The sequence below is a fragment of the Mesocricetus auratus genome, unplaced genomic scaffold (assembly GCF_017639785.1).
Source record: "Mesocricetus auratus isolate SY011 unplaced genomic scaffold, BCM_Maur_2.0 Super-Scaffold_100013, whole genome shotgun sequence".
NCBI classification, from domain to species: Eukaryota; Metazoa; Chordata; class Mammalia; order Rodentia; family Cricetidae; genus Mesocricetus; species Mesocricetus auratus.
In genome coordinates, this window is record NW_024429196.1 from 19,616,269 (window position 1) to 19,639,299 (window position 23,031).

General features: G+C 37.3%; 1 protein-coding gene and 1 non-coding gene across 2 annotated transcripts in view; one reads left to right on the top strand and one right to left on the bottom strand.

The window, feature by feature from the left end:
* The window catches only part of St8sia6 (ST8 alpha-N-acetyl-neuraminide alpha-2,8-sialyltransferase 6), a 136,950-nt gene extending 121,820 nt beyond the window's left edge, over positions 1-15,130 (top strand). Inside the window, exons 6-9 of the mRNA XM_040755462.1 lie at positions 1,060-1,204; positions 4,732-4,844; positions 7,510-7,602; positions 8,838-15,130. Coding sequence (XP_040611396.1) covers positions 1,060-1,204; positions 4,732-4,844; positions 7,510-7,602; positions 8,838-9,306 — 820 coding nt within the window. The 3' untranslated portion in view covers positions 9,307-15,130. The remainder of the gene's footprint in view (positions 1-1,059; positions 1,205-4,731; positions 4,845-7,509; positions 7,603-8,837) is intronic.
* On the bottom strand, positions 6,364-6,470 carry LOC121143829. Its single transcript, XR_005881145.1, has one exon. It is a non-coding gene; the product is annotated as a U6 spliceosomal RNA (small nuclear RNA).
* Positions 15,131-23,031: the final 7,901 nt, after the last annotated feature.

The following is a 23,031-nucleotide window of genomic DNA, read 5'->3' on the forward strand; positions in this document are numbered from 1 at the left end:
TGAGACTTCATCTTGATGTATTTCTCCTGTGATGAATATGAAAAGACCTTCTTTATCTCTTTGGACTGATTTTAGTTTAAAGTCTAATTTGTTAGGTATTAGGATTGCTACACCCGCTTGTTTCTTCGGTCTATTTTATTGGAAAATCTTTTACCAACCCTTAACTCTGAGGTACCATATGTCTTTGAGGTTGAGGTGTGTTTCTTTTATGCAGTAGAAGGATGGATTCTGTCTTTGTGTCAGACTCTGTATGGGGCTGAGCTATGTCCTCTGCATATACGTTATGGTTGTGTAGCTTGATGTTCTTGGGACTCTCAACAATGGGAATGGGGAGTGTCTCTGACTCTTTTGCCTGAACGTGGGCCCCCCTTTCCCCTACTGGGTTGCCATATCCAGCTGTGATATGAGGGTTTGTGCCCAGTCTTATTGTATCAGTCATGTTCAGTTGATATCCCTGGGAGGCCTGCTCTTTGTTCTCTCTTTTTTAAGGGAAATAGAGGAGGAGTTGATCTGGGGGAAGCAGGAAGGGCGGAGGAGCTGGGGGAATAGAGGGATGAGAAACAAAAAACTGGGGCTACAGAGATGACCCAGTGCTTAAGAGCAAATAAAATACCCATACATATGCAAACAAAATGTGAAAAAGTAAAAACTCAACATAACAATGGTCTGTACTAAAGTTATATGAAATGGGCTCATCATCTTGAAATTATCTCAGAGTGGAGTTTCAGTCGGGTGATTGAAACCTCACAAACTCTAACTAAGGGGACTACTATGATGGATTCTCTCACTTCCCTCTTTGTCTTAGCAATTTCATTGCAAAGAAGTTTTTAATCACTGCAAATGTTGTCTTCAGAACTGTTAACTCTGTAACGGGGGGGGGGCTTCTACCTCAGGGTGTGCACCCATCCTCCCACCCAGGGCTGCAGAGGAGTGATGTCATGTTGGTGCCTAGTTTGTCTTCCATTTGAAACTCAACAGCCCAAATCTTCTTTTGCTGCATCCATTGTCATGACCACGTTTGGTGTCTTCCTCGCTTACTTTTATTCTCATCCATTGTAGAGCAAAGCTGGCTTCCTGTTGTGATGCAGTGCAGTACTTCGTGGTTTCCCAGAACAACACTCCAGTGGGGACAAACTTGAGCTATGAGGTGGAAAGCAAGAAGCAAATTCCCATTCGAGAGAACATTTTCCACATGTTCCCAGTGGTGAGTAAGGGTGGTTTGAGGTCGTGACTTGCAGGAATGAATAAGTAATTTTAAGGCTACCATATTATTTTATGGCATATGGGACATGCATAGGGGTGGGCCCATCTAAGCATCTAGTTCTTTTATATTTATGTTTTATCTCCTTGAGACTGAACCCAGGACCCTGCCCATATTTGGTAAGGACTCTACCACTGAGCTACATCCCCCAGTCCCTATGGAAGCAATTCTGAATGCAATGTGACTCCCTAAGAAGAAAAAAAATTTAAATTTTAAAACAAAGACAAATTTGGTATTTTTAAATGGTTAACAAAAAAGTGCACTTTGTTGTAAATAAGTATACCTCAAGAAAGTTTAAGAATAAAATCTTAGTTGAACTTGGTGTCTTATGTATATAATTCTTGCACTCAGGGGGTGGAGGCAGGATGATCCTGAGTTTGAATCCAGCCTGGCATAATGAGACTATCTCCAAACACCAAGTAGTGGAGCTCTATATAGCTTAGTGGCAGTATGCATATCAGATACAAATTTCCAAATTTCATTCCCAACTACAAAAACAGACAGAAAACATCCAAACAAAAACAAGACCCTCATAAAACATCCACACAATGCATGAAACTACCAGTAAATGAAATCATGGCTAATAATAATGTATTTCTATGCTGTAGGAAGCTAGCCTCTCTCCATCTAGGCACATTTTTGGGTGTTTACCTTGCTTTCTGTTGCCCAATTCAGAGATGCTGCTGCGTATGTCTTTCACATAGCATCCTGAAAAGAAGATGACGAAAGCTGGCAATTCTGTATATTAACAACTGCACCCATTTCCCATTATCCTGATTTCTTGTTTGTTTGTTTTTAGTTGACAAACAAGAAATTCTACTGGGTGACCTGAGTAAAATAGTGTCACCATTGCTGGGGATCAGGTTGAAGCTGACCTCTCTTGTACCCTCCTTCCTGTGGTCTACAAGGCTTCCCCTGCTCCTCTGTGCCCACAGCTCCTAGGATCACCAGGTTCAGAGAAGCTTGTCATAAAACCTTTCCATTGAAAAAATGTGAAGTAATACTCCAAATTCTAATTTATTTTTTAGGGGATACTGAGGTTTGTAATTTGTTTCAGCTTCTACTGAACACCAGCTCCTCAAACATAAGGCCATTTCTTTCCAATTGACCAAGAAACCAGAAAACAAAACAGCCATTACTTTGAGGGTTTAATACGAGGTGTGTTTCCTTAGCAATGTTTTCTTTTGTGCCATAAAGAGTGAATTTGCGCTATTGCATTTCACCCTGTCTATACAATTTAGAATTTATTGAGAAATCATTGAGTAAAAACTCTGAAACCATCCTTGGCTTAAACTTCAAAGATGAGAAATAGCTTTCACTGTCTGGGAAGCATTATGTAAAAGCCAGGCATGGCACTAGGTCTTTTCTGGATAGAGAAGAATGCATGGTGAAGGTGTCAATCCACTGACTAGTGAGAAACTGTGGGCTGGGCAGTGCTTGGAGCAGCCTGCTTGAGTCACAACCCAGTTCTGCCTGTCCAGAGCTGGTGCTTCAGCTTGCCCCTTTACTTACTCATCTATAAAGGAGTTTAAAAAATCTTCTGGTAAGTTAAGCATGTGGAACAATGCCTCTCATACAGTAAATGTAATGTGACAGTTATAACACAAAGACAACCTTACAGAAAGCTTTGTGTGCTTGTTGGGCATCTCCCAGATGCAGTGTCGGGAGCAGGTGGCTCTGACCGTGGCTCAGGGGTCTGCCAGCACTCTGGAAAGCTCATCCACAGCAGTCCTAGGATATTTCCAGTGGAGTCAATGACTTGACTCTGGGGAGAGAGGTGCCTTGGTGGTGTGGTCTCTCCCATACTCTGTGCTTTAGATACTAACATCATGGCCAATTTCATGCTACGGGTAATTCAACTGCCAGCTAACAGGATTGCTTGCTGAGCGTTGCCCAGTCGTCTCTTGCAATATCGAATGAGTCATCTCTAACACACAAATGGGACTGCACTGTGGAAGAAGCACTGGACCAGCCAGTCCTTATGGAAAGCACACCACGAATAATATAGTATTATTCTAGCTATGGGGTAAGAGATGAGGGGAAATGAAAAATGAAGAAACATGTTCTCTGCCGGTGAGGATGCAGTCTAACATAAGGGACAAACAGACCTCATCACTGTGGGATATAAGTTCAGGGTCTAGGATACAATTCCATCAAGGGAAATGGAGTAGCAAGGGAAACGTGTACTGTTGAATGGCAACATTTTACTTTATATGTGGAGGATGTGGGGGAAATGAGCAACCTTTTAGGGTAAACAAAATGAGTCCTGGGAGGGAAAGAAAAAAATGTCAGTCCAGAGAGTCCCCAAAGCTCACTGGTGGCCATCTGTGGGACGGGTCAGCATAAATCCAATGACTTCATTGAGCCTGCATGCTTGAGGATTAGTGAAGCAAAGAAAATTTTGATAAATTATCTTTAATTCCACACATTAAAACAAAGATTTAATGCCATTTTCTAACTTCTTGTGTCCTCTCTGTTTAATTCTGAGCTGCTCCTGTTTGTTGGAAAGACACGATATGTAATTTTCCCATTTTTCTTTAACTACTCTATGTAGCAAGAGGTACGGTATGTTTGTGGAAGGTAGTGGCAGGAGGATCAGACATCCTAGGCCACCCTCAGCTGCATAGTGATATTGAAGCCAGCCTGGCTTCCTTGATAAAATAGCTTCAACAGAAACATCATGTTAAGCTGGGTGGTGGTGGCCCATACCTTTAACCCCAGCATTTGGGGAACAGAGGCAGGCAGATCTCTGTGAGTTTGAAGCCAGCCTGGTCTACAAAGCAAGTTCCCAGGCTGTTATACAGAGAATGTGTAGTGTTTATACATCCTAAGAGAAATGAAACAAACTTACATGATATTTTTAAATTATAATAAGTTGATCACAATACTATGCATTTATTTATTTAATGAGTTAGATATTGTGTGAGTTTATGTGTGGTGTATGTGCACATGTATACCAGGGTACTCATACACATAAAAAAACAACACAAGACTTTTAGTGCCTTCCTCCATCATTGCTGTACACCTTGAGCTTTGAGACAGACTCTGGTAGAACCCAGAGCTCACTGTTTCAGTTAGACTGGCTGGTCAACAAACTGGAATTCCCATGATGTACCTGCCTCCTCCTACCCCATGCAAGACTGCAGACATGTCTCTGGATTTGACATGGGAGCTGGGGATTTTGACTCAGTTCTTGCTTTCACAGCAAATGTTCCTACTTGAGAAGTCATTGCTCTAAATCCCGTGCTGCTTTTTTGAAAATCCCCCAAAGTCTGTTTCTGATTATTTTTCTTACTCTTTTTTTTCTTCTTCTAAGCACACATGAAAAGTTAAGTTTCTGGGATCCAACTGATGATACTTTGGATTTATTTTTTCTTGGGGTCTTTGGGAGTTACATCTCTTCTACTTAGAGTTGATTCTAATTTTCAAGCAATCATGTCTCATGACTTGTTTCTCCTCTCTCCCACTAGTCCCAACCTTTTGTGGGCTACCCTTTTAACCACTGTGCAGTGGTTGGTAATGCAGGAATTCTGAACAAGTCTCTCTGTGGAGCCGAAATTGATAAATCTGACTTCGTTTTTAGGTAAGTCTTGTCAAAGTGGTTTCTTGGAAACCAAGGAGCTATTGACTGTTTTAAAAAGTAATAGAAGCAATGTGTCAGGTTTTGCCTTTGTCTTTGTGATTGTGTTACTAGCATCTACAGGTTACTTAGGTAGGCTTTCCTGGAAGTCACAGGACTCCAGCTGAGTTCCTCAACTTGTTCATTCACATCAGTACCATAAGGATATGCATGAACTGGGTGAAGTTGCAGCGAAAGGTTTGGGACTGCAGGACCTTCAGCCGGTGGATGGGTATAATGGTTCCCTTAGAAACATTCCTAGGAGGAACATTTCTCTGTCCTGGAAGATCTTGATTCTCACAGACCATTGCAAGGGTGTTTGTTCTTCAGTAACACTAGGAAAGATGCTGACCTAGACATTGTGTAGTCATACACAGCACTGCTTTCCAGTTTAAAAATTAATTCATATTGTTCATCTGCTCAATGCTGGTCTAAAGCAGTTTTGCCTTGATACAAGGTAGTTCATGAAAACAGACACAAAGTTGGTTTCTGTGTGTTATTCATGCTAATAATCACTGATTTGCCCACATGTACTGTGACTTAAAAGAGGGAATGGCAAATGTGGGCTTCTTTATGTTCTGGGAGCATCCATCTTGTACATTGAGATCCTTTGGTCCCCATGGATTTAATGCTACTTGTTCTACGTATTAACAGCAACCACAAATGAAGTTCAAAAAATAACTCCTCCATCACTTTTCATCTCATGTTGGTAATTTATATTGATGGTAATTACACAATGGTGACTCTGATGGCCCAGAAATTACTAAACACTCATTGAATTCTTGACAGAACAATTTTCACGTTTTTCATGTTTCACATTGACATGGCCAGTATTGGAATGAGTTATCCATTGTTCACATTTTCAATGTTTGTGTAGTAGGGAAGTCACAATGAAAATAGATAGTGGTTCATGTAATAGGGTTTTTATAGACTTAAAATTCCCCCAAAAAATCTGTGGTGAGGACTACTCAAAAACATTAATTTTACTTTATAGCAGCCATAGAAAGAACAGTTTAGGCTTAAAGTCTAGGAAAAAGTCTCAGCAGAGAGTTGATTGATAACTTTAAGGCAAGACCTGGATTTGAAGGTTCTATTTTAGCTGATGCTAGGATTTTCTGAACACACTCTTTCTTGGTCATTCAAACTGAAAGCAAAGTCAGGGCTACATATGGTTAGTGTCATTAAAATATATTTAGTTTTTAAGCCTGTGCTCATTTTGCTTATGCTTGCTGGTCACACATAGAAGTTGCCCATTTGTTTTCATTTCAAACATTGGGAACTACTAATTAAGTGTATAAGGAACAAACATGACTATTACTATATTATATAGTATATAATAGCTATACTGTTATATCTGTGTATGCATTTATATAAACATTACACATGTATTATACACATATGCATATAAAATGGTGCACACACATGAGTACATCCTGATGTTTCCCATGAAGTCTCCAGTTATATTAGAAACCACTTTTTTCTTCTAAATATGGAATGCTTCACAAATTTGCGTGTCATCCTTGTGTAGGGCCCATGCTAATCTTCTCTGTATCTTTCCAATTTTAGTATATGTGCTGCCAAAGCAAGTACTAGAAATCACTTTCAAGCCTGGCATGGTGGCTGGTTGCATGTAGTCTCAACAGTTAGGAGACTGAGGCAGAAGGATCTTTGAGAGTTTAAGGCTAATCTGGGCTACAGAGTGAGCTCCAGTTAGCCTGGGCTACAAAATAATACCCTGTCTCAAACAATAGCAAACCACTTTGTATTCTTCAGAAGAATGTGTGTCTGTGAATCGTTACAGGAGGCCACTGTTAAGGTCATTCTGTGGCCTCCTATCTACAATGAATATATATTTTCTGATGTATATTTTATATCAAAGTGAGAAGTACATATTTTATTTATTACTGTGTTCCATAGGGCACAGAGCAGAGTCCCCCAGCCCCATCCATATTACAGATGGGGTCTGTACACAGCACTTTGTATGGTCTCCTTTAAGAAGATGGTCAAATTGAAATTTAAAGTATATTCCCCTTTTTGGATTGGAATATATCAAAATTAGTGTCTTTCATTGTTTTTCTAATGAAAAATTAGTACTCCAGGTTTAGGACAGGATGAAAATTGCTTCAAATTTCCTTCATTAATTAACTAATTCAGTGACAAGCTTATCCATATAGATATCAGAAGATACTAGTGTTCCTATGTAGGTTTTGTTTCTGGATGACTTTATCAAGGCATTTTTAGTGCTTCTGGTTCTTTAAGTCTACAGTGATCATTCCATTGTAAGAATATAGTCCACATCAATCAATATAGTTGATCAAAGTCACAACTTCAATAAAGGGCCTTGAAAATCCTTCATAAGCATGGCAAGGAATGATTTGTCAGTTCTGGTTTTGATACTTAAAACTGTCAATGAAAATGTTAAAAATCACTCGTGCAATTTTGTACAATGTTGAAACATCATCTTAGACTCTTTACCTCTTGATATTTTCAAGTGGAAATGAGGTGTATCTGAGGTCCTCACTGGTCGCCTCTGCAATTACAGCAGTTGGTCACGTGAGTGTATGTGTGTATATATATATCTGCTTTTTATAGGTTGTATTTTGAAAATAATTTTCCTTCCTCATTCCAGGTGTAACCTCCCCCCAATCACAGGGAATGTTACGGAAGATGTTGGAAACAAAACGAATCTTGTGACTATCAATCCCAGCATCATAGCCCTGAAGTGAGTGCCTGCAAGCTGTATAACTCCTTAGAACACTTTCTGATCACTTCACACATTTCTCTCACTGCTGAGGCTGACATGCCCCACAGCTGAGCCAACTTCTGGTGAAAACATAAAAGAACACCTCTCCAAAATTTGATATCTCATCCAGGTTGTGTTCACAATGACTCAGCTGTCCTTCTAGTGTTATGAGCTACATGTTTCTAATCAAAGGAGAATTTGTCTCCTCAACTTAACAAATAGGGAACGTGACTTCTTCAATTTTTTACAGAGTCTTCATGCTATGTACACTGTGCCCTTGGTAGTGGGTGCTTTTTTTCGACAAAACTGTTTATGGGTCTGAGAGGAAGCCCCAGCACAATGGGACAAAGTACCATTGGTTTTCACTTTCTGTAGTTTGTTAATCAGAATGCTTTCTATAGCTTCTATAATGTAACTTATAGAAAGTTGACTCATTCATAAAACTCCCATCTATACTTTGCTCCATTAATTTTTGCCAAAAAGAGAGTGCTAGCTGGGCAGTGGTGGGCACATACCTTTAATCCTAGTGCCCAGGAGGCTTAGGCAGGCTGATCTCTGTGAGTTTGAGGCCAGCCTGGTCTACAGAGTGAGTTCCAGGACAGCCAAAGCTACACAGAGAAACTGTCTTGAAAACCAAAAACAACAACAAAATAAAAGTAAAAGTAAAAGAGACTGCTAATAATTAATAATAGAATAGACTCTTCACGTTGCTCTAGAATCTCTGAGTGAAAACAATACAGGACACTGCCTTCCAAAAGCTAATTGTGAAAAATTTTTACTTGAAAGAGTTCTTCCTAAGGTTTCATGTAAAGCATAAGAGGGTGATAGCCTAAATCAGGAAGGAAATTATAACAATATATACATGTATATTTTCAGGCAGGAATAGGCTCTCTAAGCAAAACTATTTGGTGATTAAATATGTATAATAGATATATAACTTTTAAACACATATAGGCTATGGTATTTGGTTATAAATAAGTTTAAAGGTATTAAAAAGACAAAGCAGCATTATATAATGTCACTGGATTATAATATAAAATAATAGAAGAAATGTCTATCTACTAATAAGTCTCTGTCAGTGAGTTGACTTTTTAATGTAGTGGATATAAATGGTTGTATTTTTTGACCATCATATAGACAAAATTATTGCTTTGATTATTATTGTTCTTGTTATGATGACGATTATGATGATTGAGATTTTTTTAAATTGGCAGATACAAGAACTTGGAGGGGAAAATAGAAAAGTTTCTGAAGGATATTTCCAACTATGGAGACGCATTCCTTCTCCTGCCAGCCTTTTCTTTCAGGATCAACACAGGCATCTCTTTTAAAGTCTACCAAACCCTCAAGAAGTCTAATGCTAGGCAAAAGGTTCTCTTCTTCCACCCCAGGTACCTGAGACAACTTGCTTTTTTCTGGAGAACTAAAGGGGTGACAGCATTCCGCTTGTCCACAGGCTTGATGATCGCAAGTGTCGCCATAGAACTGTGTGAGAATGTGAAACTCTATGGATTCTGGCCGTTCTCTAAGACTATAGATAAAACACCTCTCAGTCACCACTACTACGACAACAAGTTACCTAAGCGTGGTTTCCACCAGATGCCCAAAGAATATAGCCAGATGCTCCAGCTCCATATGAGAGGGGTTCTCAAACTGCACTTTGGCAAATGTGAAATACCTTAAAGTTTTTAATGTGAGAATAATTTCAGTAGGGTGTGATATATGAGTCATGGTGTCACCAAACACTGAGGGAGGAAGGAACAGAGAATGGGGGTTTACAAAAGAGCTCCTCAACTTGGCTAGACCAAAGCTGCCCCTAACTTTGCAGCCTCCACTAGCCACTCATTCCAATCATCGACTTTCTCTGAAAATGGAGCTCATGGTATCAGACTCAGACAAGTAAAATGAGAGAATTTTTTAAAGCCTCTCGGCATAGGATTTGATTTGAGGCAGGGACTCACTGAATGTTTCCTTGTTACTATTTGTAATAGCCATTTCCACTTTTACCAGAGTGGTAATGAAACTGAGCCAAAGACCCTTTCTGAAGAGAATGGCTGAATCAGGAGTACTCATTGATTTCTTAGGCACAGCTCTTCCTTTATTAATAATATCTTACCATTATCCTCTCTCTCCTAAAAGAGTACTTACAAGAAAATGTCATTAAACAAGAAAGTGTTGGTTATTCGGGAAGAAAATTCTTTTACTTGGCAGTGTGCCTGCTTTTGATTCAGTTCACTTAAGACATTAGCTGCATTGGGGTATTGTTTGGATTTGGGTCATTTCTTAGTGTCTTTTGTCTACATGTTCATTGCCTTTATCATTTTATACTAACTTCCTGCTTGAAGGTTTTGCCACCACCCCCACCCCCACCACTCAAAGGGTCCACTCAATGATATAAGTAGTTACAACACTCACCCCTTCTCACCTGATATCTTGTCCATGGAGCTACTCATCTGATTCTTAAAAATACTGAACAACTCTTTGATGTCGAGCCCTGGGACCATACTCTGTGGGAGGGTATGAAGATATTGCCACTGGGAGAAAAACAGGTCCACATCATTCATTGATAAGATACCACAATCATCATCATGGCAGTTAAAAACACAGTGCTGAAAGGATCATAGACAGGAATAGTTAAATCTATTCTAGTAGAATCAACTTCAATGTAACTGTTTCGGAGAAGAGGTGGTTCCAGAATTAAAACTAGGAAATAGTTCTTAGCAAATGAAGAAGTTTCAAGGTGGATGGGGTGTAATAGGAACAGATTACTGTTCCCTTGATTGAAGTGTGCTTGAAGGTATAACGGAACGCTGTCCTTAAAACTCTATATTGGGAGAGAGTATAGTGTGTGAGGGTGATGACTTTTGCCCACACCTGTGAAGTAGGAGTAATTCAGACCCAGTTACTTCAAAAGGAAGACTTAGGATGCAAACATCTATCATATTTCTCTAGGAAAAGATGAATGTTTCCATGAAAAAATTACACAGATAAGTATCAGTCTAGAGTAAAATTTGAGTAAACATTAAATCTGAGTATTTTACAGTCCTTGCTGATATCCCAATGATACCCCTTAATGTATGTCATAATATATTTATTGTTATTTGACTTAATAAGTATTCATGCTTATCCGTGGATATTCACAGATAGGAATATTGAAGATGATGTCCACATGCCAAGATAACTATAAATTTTATTTTTAATTCTAACCTAAGCCAGCTTGTTGTATATCAAATGCTTTTTTTGAGGGAACACTGTGCTGTGAATTCTTCATTCTGATGTAGTATAACCTTGCATTTGACATCTGTGGTGTTATTTCAAGTTTATATTTCTTTTCTTTTATAGCAAATTAAACTAATTAGCTTTATAAATTTATCAAAGATTCTTATATAAATATTTTTCAAAAGGTAAAAGGGTTTTTGTTACATAAAATCAAGTTTATTTATTATCTTCCTTCTTCTGGTGAATAGAGGCTCTTTTATGCTGCTGCTAATGGATTTAATTAGCTTTAAATATCTCCTAGCAACATTGGTCATGTTTCAGTCATGCTATTTGCAAAGAAATATTTTTTAAAGTAGATCAGAAAACTATCATTTTTATAGTTAATAAAAATTTTTCTCAAAATATTTTGTGGCTAGTAGAAACAAAGTCTTTTTGATAGTAATGGAAATACATGATTGATTAAACAAAAGTAGTAGACTATACTTACTTAAATTATTAAATAATGTGGAGATGTTACAAAATGTAATAGCAAAAAAAAATGTATCTTGTCAGAAAGTTTTGAACTTAGTGTTTTCCCATATAAGATGTTATTTTAACTCAGGCGATTTTAAATATCAAAAAATAACTTCAGTGTCACATAAATTTCAGAAATTCTCAAGATAACATGAGGTTAATGATCATGATGATAGCCATGTTTCAACAAAAATTCAGTAGAAAAAAAAACATTCTTGAAACTTTTGTATAGAAAAGCACAGTACTCTACATGCAAATTATTGATTCATTTCTTGTTTCACATTTGTGTCATATTTGTGTTGTTAAACCTGATTGTGTTTGAAATTTTCCCACAATTCTACCTGGGTGGACATAAGCCTTATTTAGAAGAGTCCCTGAGATTTCCTGAGTCCTAAAGTCAGATCTCGTGTTGCCTAGACCACAGAGCTACAAGATGGAGTTCATACCTTTTTTGTGTGCTTTGATCATAGTGTGAAACTTGCAGCAATTCACTGCCATGGAACAAAAATAACTCTGACAATATTTTGCAGTTCCCAAAACTGATATGTTGTTTATAAAAACTCAAGTTTTGCATTTTGCATTGGATGCATTGAATGCCACCAGCATGTCTCCAACACAGTCCTACTTTGAATCTATTTCTCATGTGAATCTGCAGTTGTGATTTTGCCGTACATTGGGGCTTCTGGCTGTTACTCAAACTCTCTTTAGAAGAGTCCACATTTAACAAGAATGGGTGGCTCATTTACATCTAGACATTTACTAACTGGGCAATCATGACTTTCCCTTTATTCCCTTGTGATCTGACCATATGCACCTTTGTTCCCAAAACCAACATTACTAGAAACAATAAAAGATGCTAGCATATGAATTGTGATAATTCAGGTATATCAGCTACATAGTTTGTAAAGGAAAACTCAGTTCTTTTTGTTTCTTAATAGTGGATAATATTATCTTGATCTTCCACTAAGATCAACACACAAAAAACGACCATCATCTGCCTATAGGCTTTTAGGTCAACCATATCAAATCTGATAACACTGTCAAGGAGGATTGAATTTGTCTAGGTGGATTTGATATTCTGCTACTAAATTCCAGTCCATCTCTAGGCTTTAAAGATAGATAGCCTGGATGCTAGTGCTAGGTAATGGTAGACTTTCAGTTAGGAGTTTTAAGATAGCACATGCCTTGTGGTTCTAAGAGAAATACTAGCTTTCTTGATTTTATTTTTTCTGTTTGTCATTTGGCATCACTGGACAATGTAACAGAACAATAAAATTCTAAAATAATTTCTCAACAAATCCAAGGGAAAATCAGAAATACATAGTAAGCTCATCAGTGACAGTGTTGCATGTGAGAAGGACTCTGTGGATGAAGGTGTAGTTGTCCTTTTTTAACTCTCAAGAAAGGCAAAGTCAGAGCATAAGTTTCATGAAAAATTTCATGCTACATGTAAATTTAAACCTAATAAATGTATTGAATTTCAACAGTTAATCAAGGGTATTTTTCCCTGAGAGATTTCTTTTTAGAGAATACTTAATTGGGCCATAAATCAGACATACTTTTGCTTAGAACCTTTTTCCACGTTTACAAAAAAAATCTTGCTAGTTAAATGCTGTGTCTTGTCAACTATTCTGAATCATGCTAGGAAATTGAGGAAACTTGGGGAATTTTTTTAAAAACTGTAAAACAGGTATGCTATTGTCTTAAATCTATTGCAGAAATATAGTTTTGATGTGACACATACAATATTTTATTTGCATAACATTATATGAAAATATTATTTTGCTATTAAACATTGAAGACATTGCAAGAGTGTGTTATATCTGTAGACATAAGAATGCTTAATCCAAAAATCCAGATTGTTTAATATTTCCTGTTTATGTGTGGTTCTGAAAGCTGGATAAAAACCTCTTGACTTTTATTTTTCTGAGTTATTACTCTTCTAGAATCATGCTTTTTAATAAAAATATTCAAGTAGTGAATGATAAAGATGCAATGCTTATATAATGGAGACAGTCAAACTCTTTCTTAAAAATTAATTTATTTAATTTGTTTTATGTACATTGGTGGTGTTTTACCTGGGTGTATGTCTATGTGACGATGTCAGATCCCCTGAAACTGGAGGTAGAAACAACTGTGGGCTACCATGTGGGTGCTAGGAACTCTTAATGCTCTTAACTAATGAACCATCTCTCTAGCCATGACAGACAGACAAACTCTTTAAAAGAGAGTCTTTGAACACATATCTTTACATGGAAAGAAATGTATACCTACACAACAAACACCATGGGAGATGAGAGTTGAGCTCTAGATAGATTAGAGGATATCAGAGTAACAGCATAAAGCTAAAAGAAAAAATACGTAGTTAAGGATTGTACTTCTGCAGTCACCAAAGGTAATATTTTAAGTAATTAAGTTAACAAATGACAGATGTGGCTCTATATGTCCACTCATTAAATTACATCTCAATACTCAGACTCATGACAGACATTTCAGGGGACTGCATCAGCAAATAAAAATTAAAATGAGCAAATGTTAATGTGGATATGGTTTACAATGGAAAAACCTGGATAGCTGATAAGAACAAGAAATAGTCAAACTGACTCATAAACTGAGAAGTGAAAATTGAAATAATGCTACATCCGTTTTATTGATAACAGTCAGTGACACCATTAATGCCTAGTGTTGCTAGATGTATAAATTAATTCAACATTTTGGAAAGCAGTTTAGAAATGCTGAGCAAAATTCATCCCACAGCTATCTTATGACCCACTCACCTCACTTTAGGATTTATGTGCCAGAGAACTTCCAGGAGACAAATACTGAGACAGACAATTAGACATAAGAACTTTCCATCTTGGAAAACTAATGAGTTAAGTTTGGTGGATACATAATAAGAAAAATAATACAAATGTTAGAAGCAACTTTCTATATACAGAGAGAATAGGTCTTAAAATTTTATCATAAAGGAGAAATGAGCTTTATCAATGTCATTCTGTTACTCTAAAGTATATACTTTATATCAAGGCCATATGTCAAATACAAGAAGTGTGTCCACTTAGGAGACGGTAATGGGGGTGGGCTGAGGGATAAACATGTCACCACACAGCCATGGGCACATACATTCTTATTCTCACATAAAGTATTTTACTAACATAAAAATAGAATCTGAGACACAAAAGTGTAAGTAATTTACATAAAGTTACATTATAGGAGTAAAGGTAGCATCTAAACTGTCACATCTGATTATAAAGCCATTTCTCCCCAGTATGCAAGTACTGAGGGAAAGGAAAACCCAAGGCCATTGACTGTAACTGATATATAACTGTCTGAGTATATTGAAAGTGTACAACTTGCAAAGTTTTGACCTGTGCATACTCATAAAGCCATCTCCACTATCAATATGCACATCCATTTGCCCCAAAACATTTCCTTGTGCTAATTTGTAATCAGTTTTTCTTACTGTTGATGTTTCTACCCTTCTTCCTAAGAACTCTGGATCTGCTTTTCTATAGACTAGCTTACATTTTTACAATATAGACTGTTTACATTTTCTTAGAATTTTGTACAACAAAATCATGGTATTACGTACATTCATGTGGTGTCTTACTCTTTTTCTCAAAATGATACTATGAAGATTGATTTTTGTTTGTGTATCTGTAATTTATTTCTTTATTTTCTGGGTAGAATACTGTTATGTAATCAGTTTTTACACTCACCTGTTTATATACAATTTTGTTTTCCAGTGGTTATGGATGCTTCTAATAAATTTATCACCAACAGTCATGTACAAGTCTCTGAGTGTGCATTGTTATTTCTCTGGAACAAAATCCAGTGTGGGAATGGCCAGGTCACGTAGTCAGTGTGTCACCAACATCTTAACAACTAGTTGACTGATGAAAGTTTTCAAATTTACTTAATTCTTGTTTGAGTTTTCAAACTTACTGTTTGAAATTACAAACTCTTTGCCAAATCCAAGGTCACAGAGCTCTTCTGTATTTTTGTTCAGGGGATTTATAGCTTAGTTCTTCCCCTTTAGGTCTGTGAGTCACTTTGAGATAATTACATTTTGTGTATATTTAAGGTGTGGGGTAAAGTTCAAAGTTAATATTTTACATATATCAAAAATATTTTACACACATCTATACAAATTATTTGCTTGTGAATTCTATCCACTTCCATTGACTTATCTGTTTTTATGCCAATATAGTATTTTTATTTTTGTATGATGTCACGTTTAAAAAAGTATTTGTACTAGTCATATACCGTGTGTGTGTGTGTGTGTGTGTGTGTGTGTGTATGTGTGTGTGTGTGTGTGTGTGTGTGTGTGTTGCTATTCTGAAAGACTTGGTGTAAGTTTGGGTTTTTGTCATTGCATGTTTGGAAAAATTTACCAGTCAAACCATCTGGTATATAATTTTCCATGAGGGAAGATTTAATCTCAAGCAATTTCTTCAATAGACATGGGAAAATTCAGCTTATATGTTTTAGACCCTATTTGTAATGTGTGCCGTTGGAAGAATTTATCCTCTTACTGTAAGTGGTGAAATTGAGCTCCACAACATTATTCAGAACTTCCATTTCCCTTTATTGTTGTATTGTCTGCTGTAATTTCCTCCATCCTTTTTTCCTGTGATTACAGTTTGTGTCTTCTTTTTTCCCAAATGGACCATCTCAGAGAACCAGCCTTTGGATTCCCTGATTGACTTGTCAGTATTTATTTTTTCTTTCAGTTTCATTTCCTCTTATTTGTATAGCTGTTTGTAACATGGGGATCACATGTTTTTCTTGATGCTATCTTTTCTCCACACTTGTTTTTTTCAGTACTGGAGATTAAACTCAGGACTTGCCCATGTTAGACAAACGCCACACCACTGAGCTGCCACCCCAGTTCAAGCAAATTTGATGCCTTTTTGTTTCCTTCCCCAGTGCCCTCCTCCATGCCTTGTCTGACTGGTTCTCTTCCATCTGCAGTTCACCACTGTGTTTTCATGACGCATACACTCTGCTGCCCTTTACAGTCTCTGTGTCACTGCTCATGATTCCCTTTCTCTATCCATGGCCTATATCTACACACACGTAAACACATTTACATATACATACAATTAAATATGAATTCGTTTTCTGGGAGAAAACATGGTATTTGCCTTTATGCATAGGCTTATTTGTTTAAAATAATTATTTACAGTCGTACACATGTTTTTGCCAAATTTCATAATTTTTTCTTTATGGCTTTATGAGATTCCATTATGTAGACATAGCATTTCTTCTTTATCCATTCATTGTTGATGGACATATAAGTCATATAAGTTGCTCCTGTTTTTGGTCTATTGTGAACAGAGAAGCAATGAACATGCATGAGAAACACCCTTAGGGTATGTCGACCTCATGATACGTATCCAAACGTGGCACAGCAGGCTCATGTCATAGTCCAGTTGGCAACTACACAAAAACTCACTCTATATTATCTTATTAAAACTAAAGTTTCTGTGGTGCATTATTTTTTCCTTTCTCTTTCTGACACACTTTTTATGATGATTTTTAGGTTCATCTGTACTTTCCATATCTTTGATTGTTTGAGGCAGGTTTTATATAGCTCATGCTAGCCTTGAATTCTCGGTTTCTTGCCGCCATTTCACAAGTGGCATTTCCACCATACTTGTCCTTATTGTTTCCACTGCATAAGAGAGAAAATTGAGGCGATGAAATTTACCTAATGTCATGTAATACCCAAGTATCAGAACCAATATTCAAGTACAGAATGGATGCCCAAAGGTTATGAGCTCAGGTAGCATTTTATACTGTTCAGTTTTATTGCTATCAGTGGTATTTACTTGAAAAATTTTTACCACAATGTTTAAAATTTTAGAATTTTACCATTATCACATTGGATTTTTAGTTTGCCATCGTAGTCTTTATCAGAGTTTTTATATTTTTATTTCCTAGCTTGATATATTATCATTTACGGACACACATATATACATATGTGTATATATGTATATATGTCTTTATTATAATTTGCATATGTTTTATAATTTTATGTTTTATACATATTTTACTATGTATATTCTATATTTTGAAGCATCCAGTATATTATATATTCCTGAGTTCTTTTTCATAAATGAGTATTTAGTGTGACATTTAAGACACTGTGGTGCTTTTAAAGGTGTGTGTGTGTGTGTGTGTGTGTGTGTGTGTGTGTGTGTGTTTGTGAGATACCTTTTGGTGATCTCAAAGAACTTTAACATCTTCAGTTCAGTTACTACTGTGTTTTTTGGTATTAAAACCACTGGTCTTATCTGATATGGAAATACAGATAATAAAAAAATCAATGCTAATCGTAAACAAAACTAATAGCAAGTTCGCAGGAAGCAGGCAGTATCCAAACTTTGTTATCATGTGTTAAAGATTTGTGCCATGCTAAACTCTCTAAATAATGCTTTTCATGTGTTACAATGAATTTTCCCAAGATTTTGAGGTAGCTCTCCGATTTCACAGATGAGAAACCATGAAAGACTCAAGTTCTTTCCGCTACAAATATCAAAAGCTCCACTAATGTGGCAGGAGCTCTTTCACATTCTTCGTCCACAGACCTATGTCCGGAGTCAGAACAGCTAATCCTCTGGTCCTGGCCTCATTTTCCCATGAGTATCTCAGCCCAGCTTAGCTCAGTGTATTGATCGCAACCTGAATCTAGCTGTTGGATAGATAAATTCCATGCCGTCAGGGGTTACATTGATACATGTCCAAAGTGGACAGGATCACAAACTGGACCAGTTCAGAAAAGGAAAGAATCAACTTTCTTCAAAAACTAACAAGCCCTTCCTTATTTCTAGTTGGCTCAAACTGTTCATGAGCCCATAGTTGAATCAGCCAACGACGAAAGGATTTTATATATAACCTGGATGTTTAGTCCTTTCCCTGTTGCACAGGTGTCCAAGGAGGGCAGTTGTGCACAGATAACAGGGTTATGCTGGAAAGAGGGAACAGTGGAAGAGTTACTGTGTGTTCCTCAACCATGCTTACTAAAAGAAAACTTTCTTGTGTCATTCTACTACAAGAGTTCAAACTGGAGTCTGAATCCCAGCATCACTGACTCCAAATTCCAAGGCCATTATCACCCTAAAAATTACCAGGACATCATCCTGCTGATCACTGAGAGGATATGCTGCAACAATTAAATTCTACAAAATTAATTACTAGGCACAAAATACATTCATTCTAGAAGCAGTGCTGATATAAAGCTACCTTTTAAAAGCTCCTTTGGGTCATAGATCGCTCTTTTGTGCTAAATCAAAATGTAATACACAGAATTAATTCTTATTTGTCTTCTAAGAAAATGATTTGGTTAATTTTACATCAGATATGTGAAATGAAATATTCACTCTTATGTTAAGTCGGAGAAATTGCTATTAAGACTTCAGAGTAGACTCTGTGCTTTTGATCTTTGGGTAAATGTATATTTTAGTAATGTTTTCTAAAGCTTATAGCTTTAGAGCTTGGCAACGTTTTTATTAGGCACTCACATTTCCCTTTTAAGAATCATGACATTCTCTGCATCTTGAGAGCACTGTAATAACCTAGTCTTCAGGGAGTGATTGGTCCCAAGCAATAAATGTCTCTAGTAGTTTCTTCTTCCATTGTGTATTACTAAGCCATCAGGTTGTGGATAATCTATTTCTAACATGATAATCTGATGTCCTGCATTTCCCAGACTGTCTTTGTTCATTCCTGTTCATTCTCAGAGGGGAGGAGTCCAGTTTTAATGATAATGTGTGTGATCATCTACATTCTTTTAATAGACAGGGTTCCTTATCTTATGCATATAGCCTTGTAGAAAGTTTGAAGTTCAGATTTTCACATCTCTGGGAACATCTTCAGTTGGTAAAGTATTTGCTGTGCAAGCGTGAGAATCTCAACTCAGATGCTCGGCACCAACACAAATATAAAACCCAGCATGGCAGCACCCTTATGCATCTCAGTGGCAGAAAGGATGGAAGCAGGTAGATACCTATCACATACTAATCAGGCAGCCCAGATTAAGTGGAGACTGTTCTCAAAAATAAGGTGGAGAATTATTGACAAAAACATCTGGTATCATTTTCTAGCCTCCATCTGCATACATGTACACATGCACTTCAGCACATGAACACACACACACACACACACACACACACACAAAGATGCAATATTTCTACCTATCTGGGACTCAAGAAGATAGTGTTGAACCTGGAGAGAAGGTTCAGCGGCTGCTCTTCCAGAGGACTCGAATTCACTTTCCAGCAACCACATTCATAACTCCAGTCCCAGGGGATCCAGTGCCCCTCTTTGGTCACTACAGGCACCAGGCACACATACCTATGATGTACAAACAGGCAAAACATTTATACACATACAAACAAATTTTAGAAAAGATAATTGGTCATATCCAAGTTTTAACTGTCACCTTGACATAGCTTAGAACACACCTTGACACACCTTTCCACCCGGGGAAAGAGTTTTAGGGAGGGAGAGGCTGTGGAGATTAGGGTGACTTGTGGGCATATCTGAGGAAGATGGCCTTAATGGCCTTAATTGACTTCATGCCACAGCCTGAAAGTGAGCAGCACCATCCCATGAACTGTATGAGTAGAGCAAGTTGGCTGAGCAGTAAGCATGTATGAGTTTGTTTCTCTCTGCTCTTGACTGTGGGCGTGACGTGATTGACTGTTTCAACATCCTGCTCTGGCTTCTACAAAGTGATAGAAGGAAACACGGAAATGTAAGGTAAAACAAATCCTTCTCACCTAAGTTCCTTCTTGAGAAAATAATTTATCACAGCAATAGAAATGAAACTAGAACCGGAATATGATAGTTTCATGGGAATTGTGGGGGGGTTCGGATGCCTACAAGGGGGAAAGGATTTTGTGTATTGAATGTGCCATTTTTGAGAAAGGATCCATAAATACTAGAGGCCAGTTCGGTGCTTTGCATGCTTACCTAAAGTGGGTTTCCTTTGAGGAAGGTGAAATTTTAAAATAGTATTCATTTTCTCATGCTAAAAGATGTGCTCCATGGATTACCTTCATAAATTAAATGTTTTCAGGGTTTTAAAGCACTTGCTATTCAAAAATCTTAATGTTTAACTTTTGTCAGCTTCTCAAAATATTTCTAGGTAAAATTAAGGTTAGGCAATAATGCTTCTGGAGTGAATACATAACCCTCATAAGCACCAGAAAAGAAAAAAGAAAAATAGTAATGTAAAAACATAGTGTTGGTCTGAATTACAACCTGGATGTAGAGCTGCTCAAGGAGGAGGAGCACCAACACCTATTTTTTTCCATTAATAAAATGTTTCTCTCACTTGCATGGCACTGAGGGAAAGTAAAAGTTTTATAGTATGTGTATATTGGAAATAATTATTAATGTTTGGCCTGCATCTAGGTAAACAAGGAAACAGACCTCTGATACTTGTTTTCCCTACCTTCCTTCCTTCCTTTCCTTCTTTCTTTCTGCCTCTTCTTCTGTCTTCCCTGGTTTCTTTTTGGAGTGACTACTAAAATTCTGCAGTTTCTAATTAAATGTTAATGCCTTCAGCTTCTCTATTTGGTTTCGGTTAGTAAATATCTTTAGATTTATATATTTTGTCTTATATTTGTTATGGCATGTTTACTGTGCTTGCACTTACAAAAGTTAAATATTATTATGTAAAAGTGTCCACAGAATAAATATGATTTCTGCATAGGTTATCACCACATTGGGAGGTATCATGTAAATCAATTGCTAGTAAATGACCAAAACCAAATTTAAGCCTAAGAAAATAACTTTTAAGATTTTATTAAACTTTAACTAACTTTCCCTGAGCTCATGATCATTTCATTGACTTCTTTGAGATTGCTACTAGTTAGTTTATCCTCTTTTATAGATGAAGAAGGAACCTAAAGTTTCAAAAGAATAGGAACTTGAACTAACACAGATGAAAATAGAAACTGGGGAAGGTACATGTTATAGCTTTTTTGTTTGTTTGTTTTGTTTTGTTTTTCGAGACAGGGTTTCTCTGTGGTTTTGGAGGCTGTCCTGGAACTCACTTTGTAGACCAGGCTGGCCTCGAACTCACAGAGATCCGCCTGCCTCTGCCTCCCGAGTGCTGGGATTAAAGGCATGCGCCACCAACGCCAGGCCATGTTATAGCTTTTATTTTGAAATAGTTTTTATTTGCAGAAAAATTATGGGAATAACATAATAAGCTCTACATTAACCTCTTCACAAGGAATCACCACTTGACTTGAAGGTAAATGAATGAGGTCATGATCGTTTGCCCTAAATCAGCAAGTCTTTCCTAAGACTAAGAAGAGGCTGTCCTTTTACATAACCCCAATAAAAGTAGCAATGAACTCCAGGAAGACAACTGTCTTTCTTAAGCAACATGCTGTATTGACTCCTTGTTCTTAGTAAAAAAATAAATCTATGTATATTCACATGTACATGTACACCATTTAGAAGTTTCATAAAGTATTTTTATAGTATAGTGCTTTTGGTGTGCTTTTCCATATTGTAATCAACTAGTTAGTGCCACTTTGAGTTGTCAGGAAATAGGGCGAAAACACTTCAGGAAATCCTTTTCATGATAATTCACTTGTAGCCAGCATTTTAACAGCCTTCTTGGCCTCTAAGATGTCAATTAGGAAACCCAGAATGGTGACAATAAGAAGACCCCCCCACACACACACACACTCAATAGCTCCATTAAGTGAACTTACTGTAGCAGTCAAGCAAAGAACACTTAGGTCTTCTGAGGCTCCTGGCTTCTGGCATCTTCAGAGAATATAGAGGTAGCTCATTATTGTCATAGGTTTTCAACATTGCTACTAAAGACTGCAGGTTTCCTACATCTTCACTCTTCCTTCATTACGTTTGTGAGTACTGTTTCAAATGTATGTGCACGGAGGGGACACTGTAGCCACCCTGAGACGTGCGTTCTAAGCACATATTCCTCTCTTCCCACCCAGATGAGGAATGATAAAAACTGATCAGTCCTGACATTTCATCATCAAGCCACATTCCTACCAGAATTCTCTGAGTATAAAACATTGATACATGGAGGGTGCCTTCACTAGGATTTCTATTACTGTGATAAAACACCATGACGTTTATTTCACAAACACTTCCAGGTCACACAGTCCATTACTTAGGAAAATCAGGGTAGAAACTTAGGAAGTGGGAGCCATACAAATCCCATGGTTGAGTGCTGTTTACTGACTTGTTTCTCCAGACTTGTTCAGTCGGTTTTATTATAGTACCCAAGACCCCCATCACAGGGATGGTAACACTCACAATAAGCTAGAACCTTCCACATCAATCATTAAAAAAGAGTGGAATGGAGGGGTCAGTGGGGGTCATGGGAGGATGGGAGGGAGAGGAAACTATGATTGATATGTAAAATAAGATTGTTTCTAAATAATAAAATAATTAAATTTGGATCCTCAGAAAACATATAAAAATAAAAATACCCACCCCAATACTTGCCTATAGGTTAATCTTTTTTTATTTAAATTAGAAACAAGCTTGTTTTACATGTCAAAGCCAGTTCCCTCTCCTCCTCTCCTGGCCCCACCGACTCCCTATCCCATCTCCTTTCTGCTCCCCAGAAAGGGTGAGGCCTTCTATGGGGATCTTCAAAGTCTGTCATATCATTTG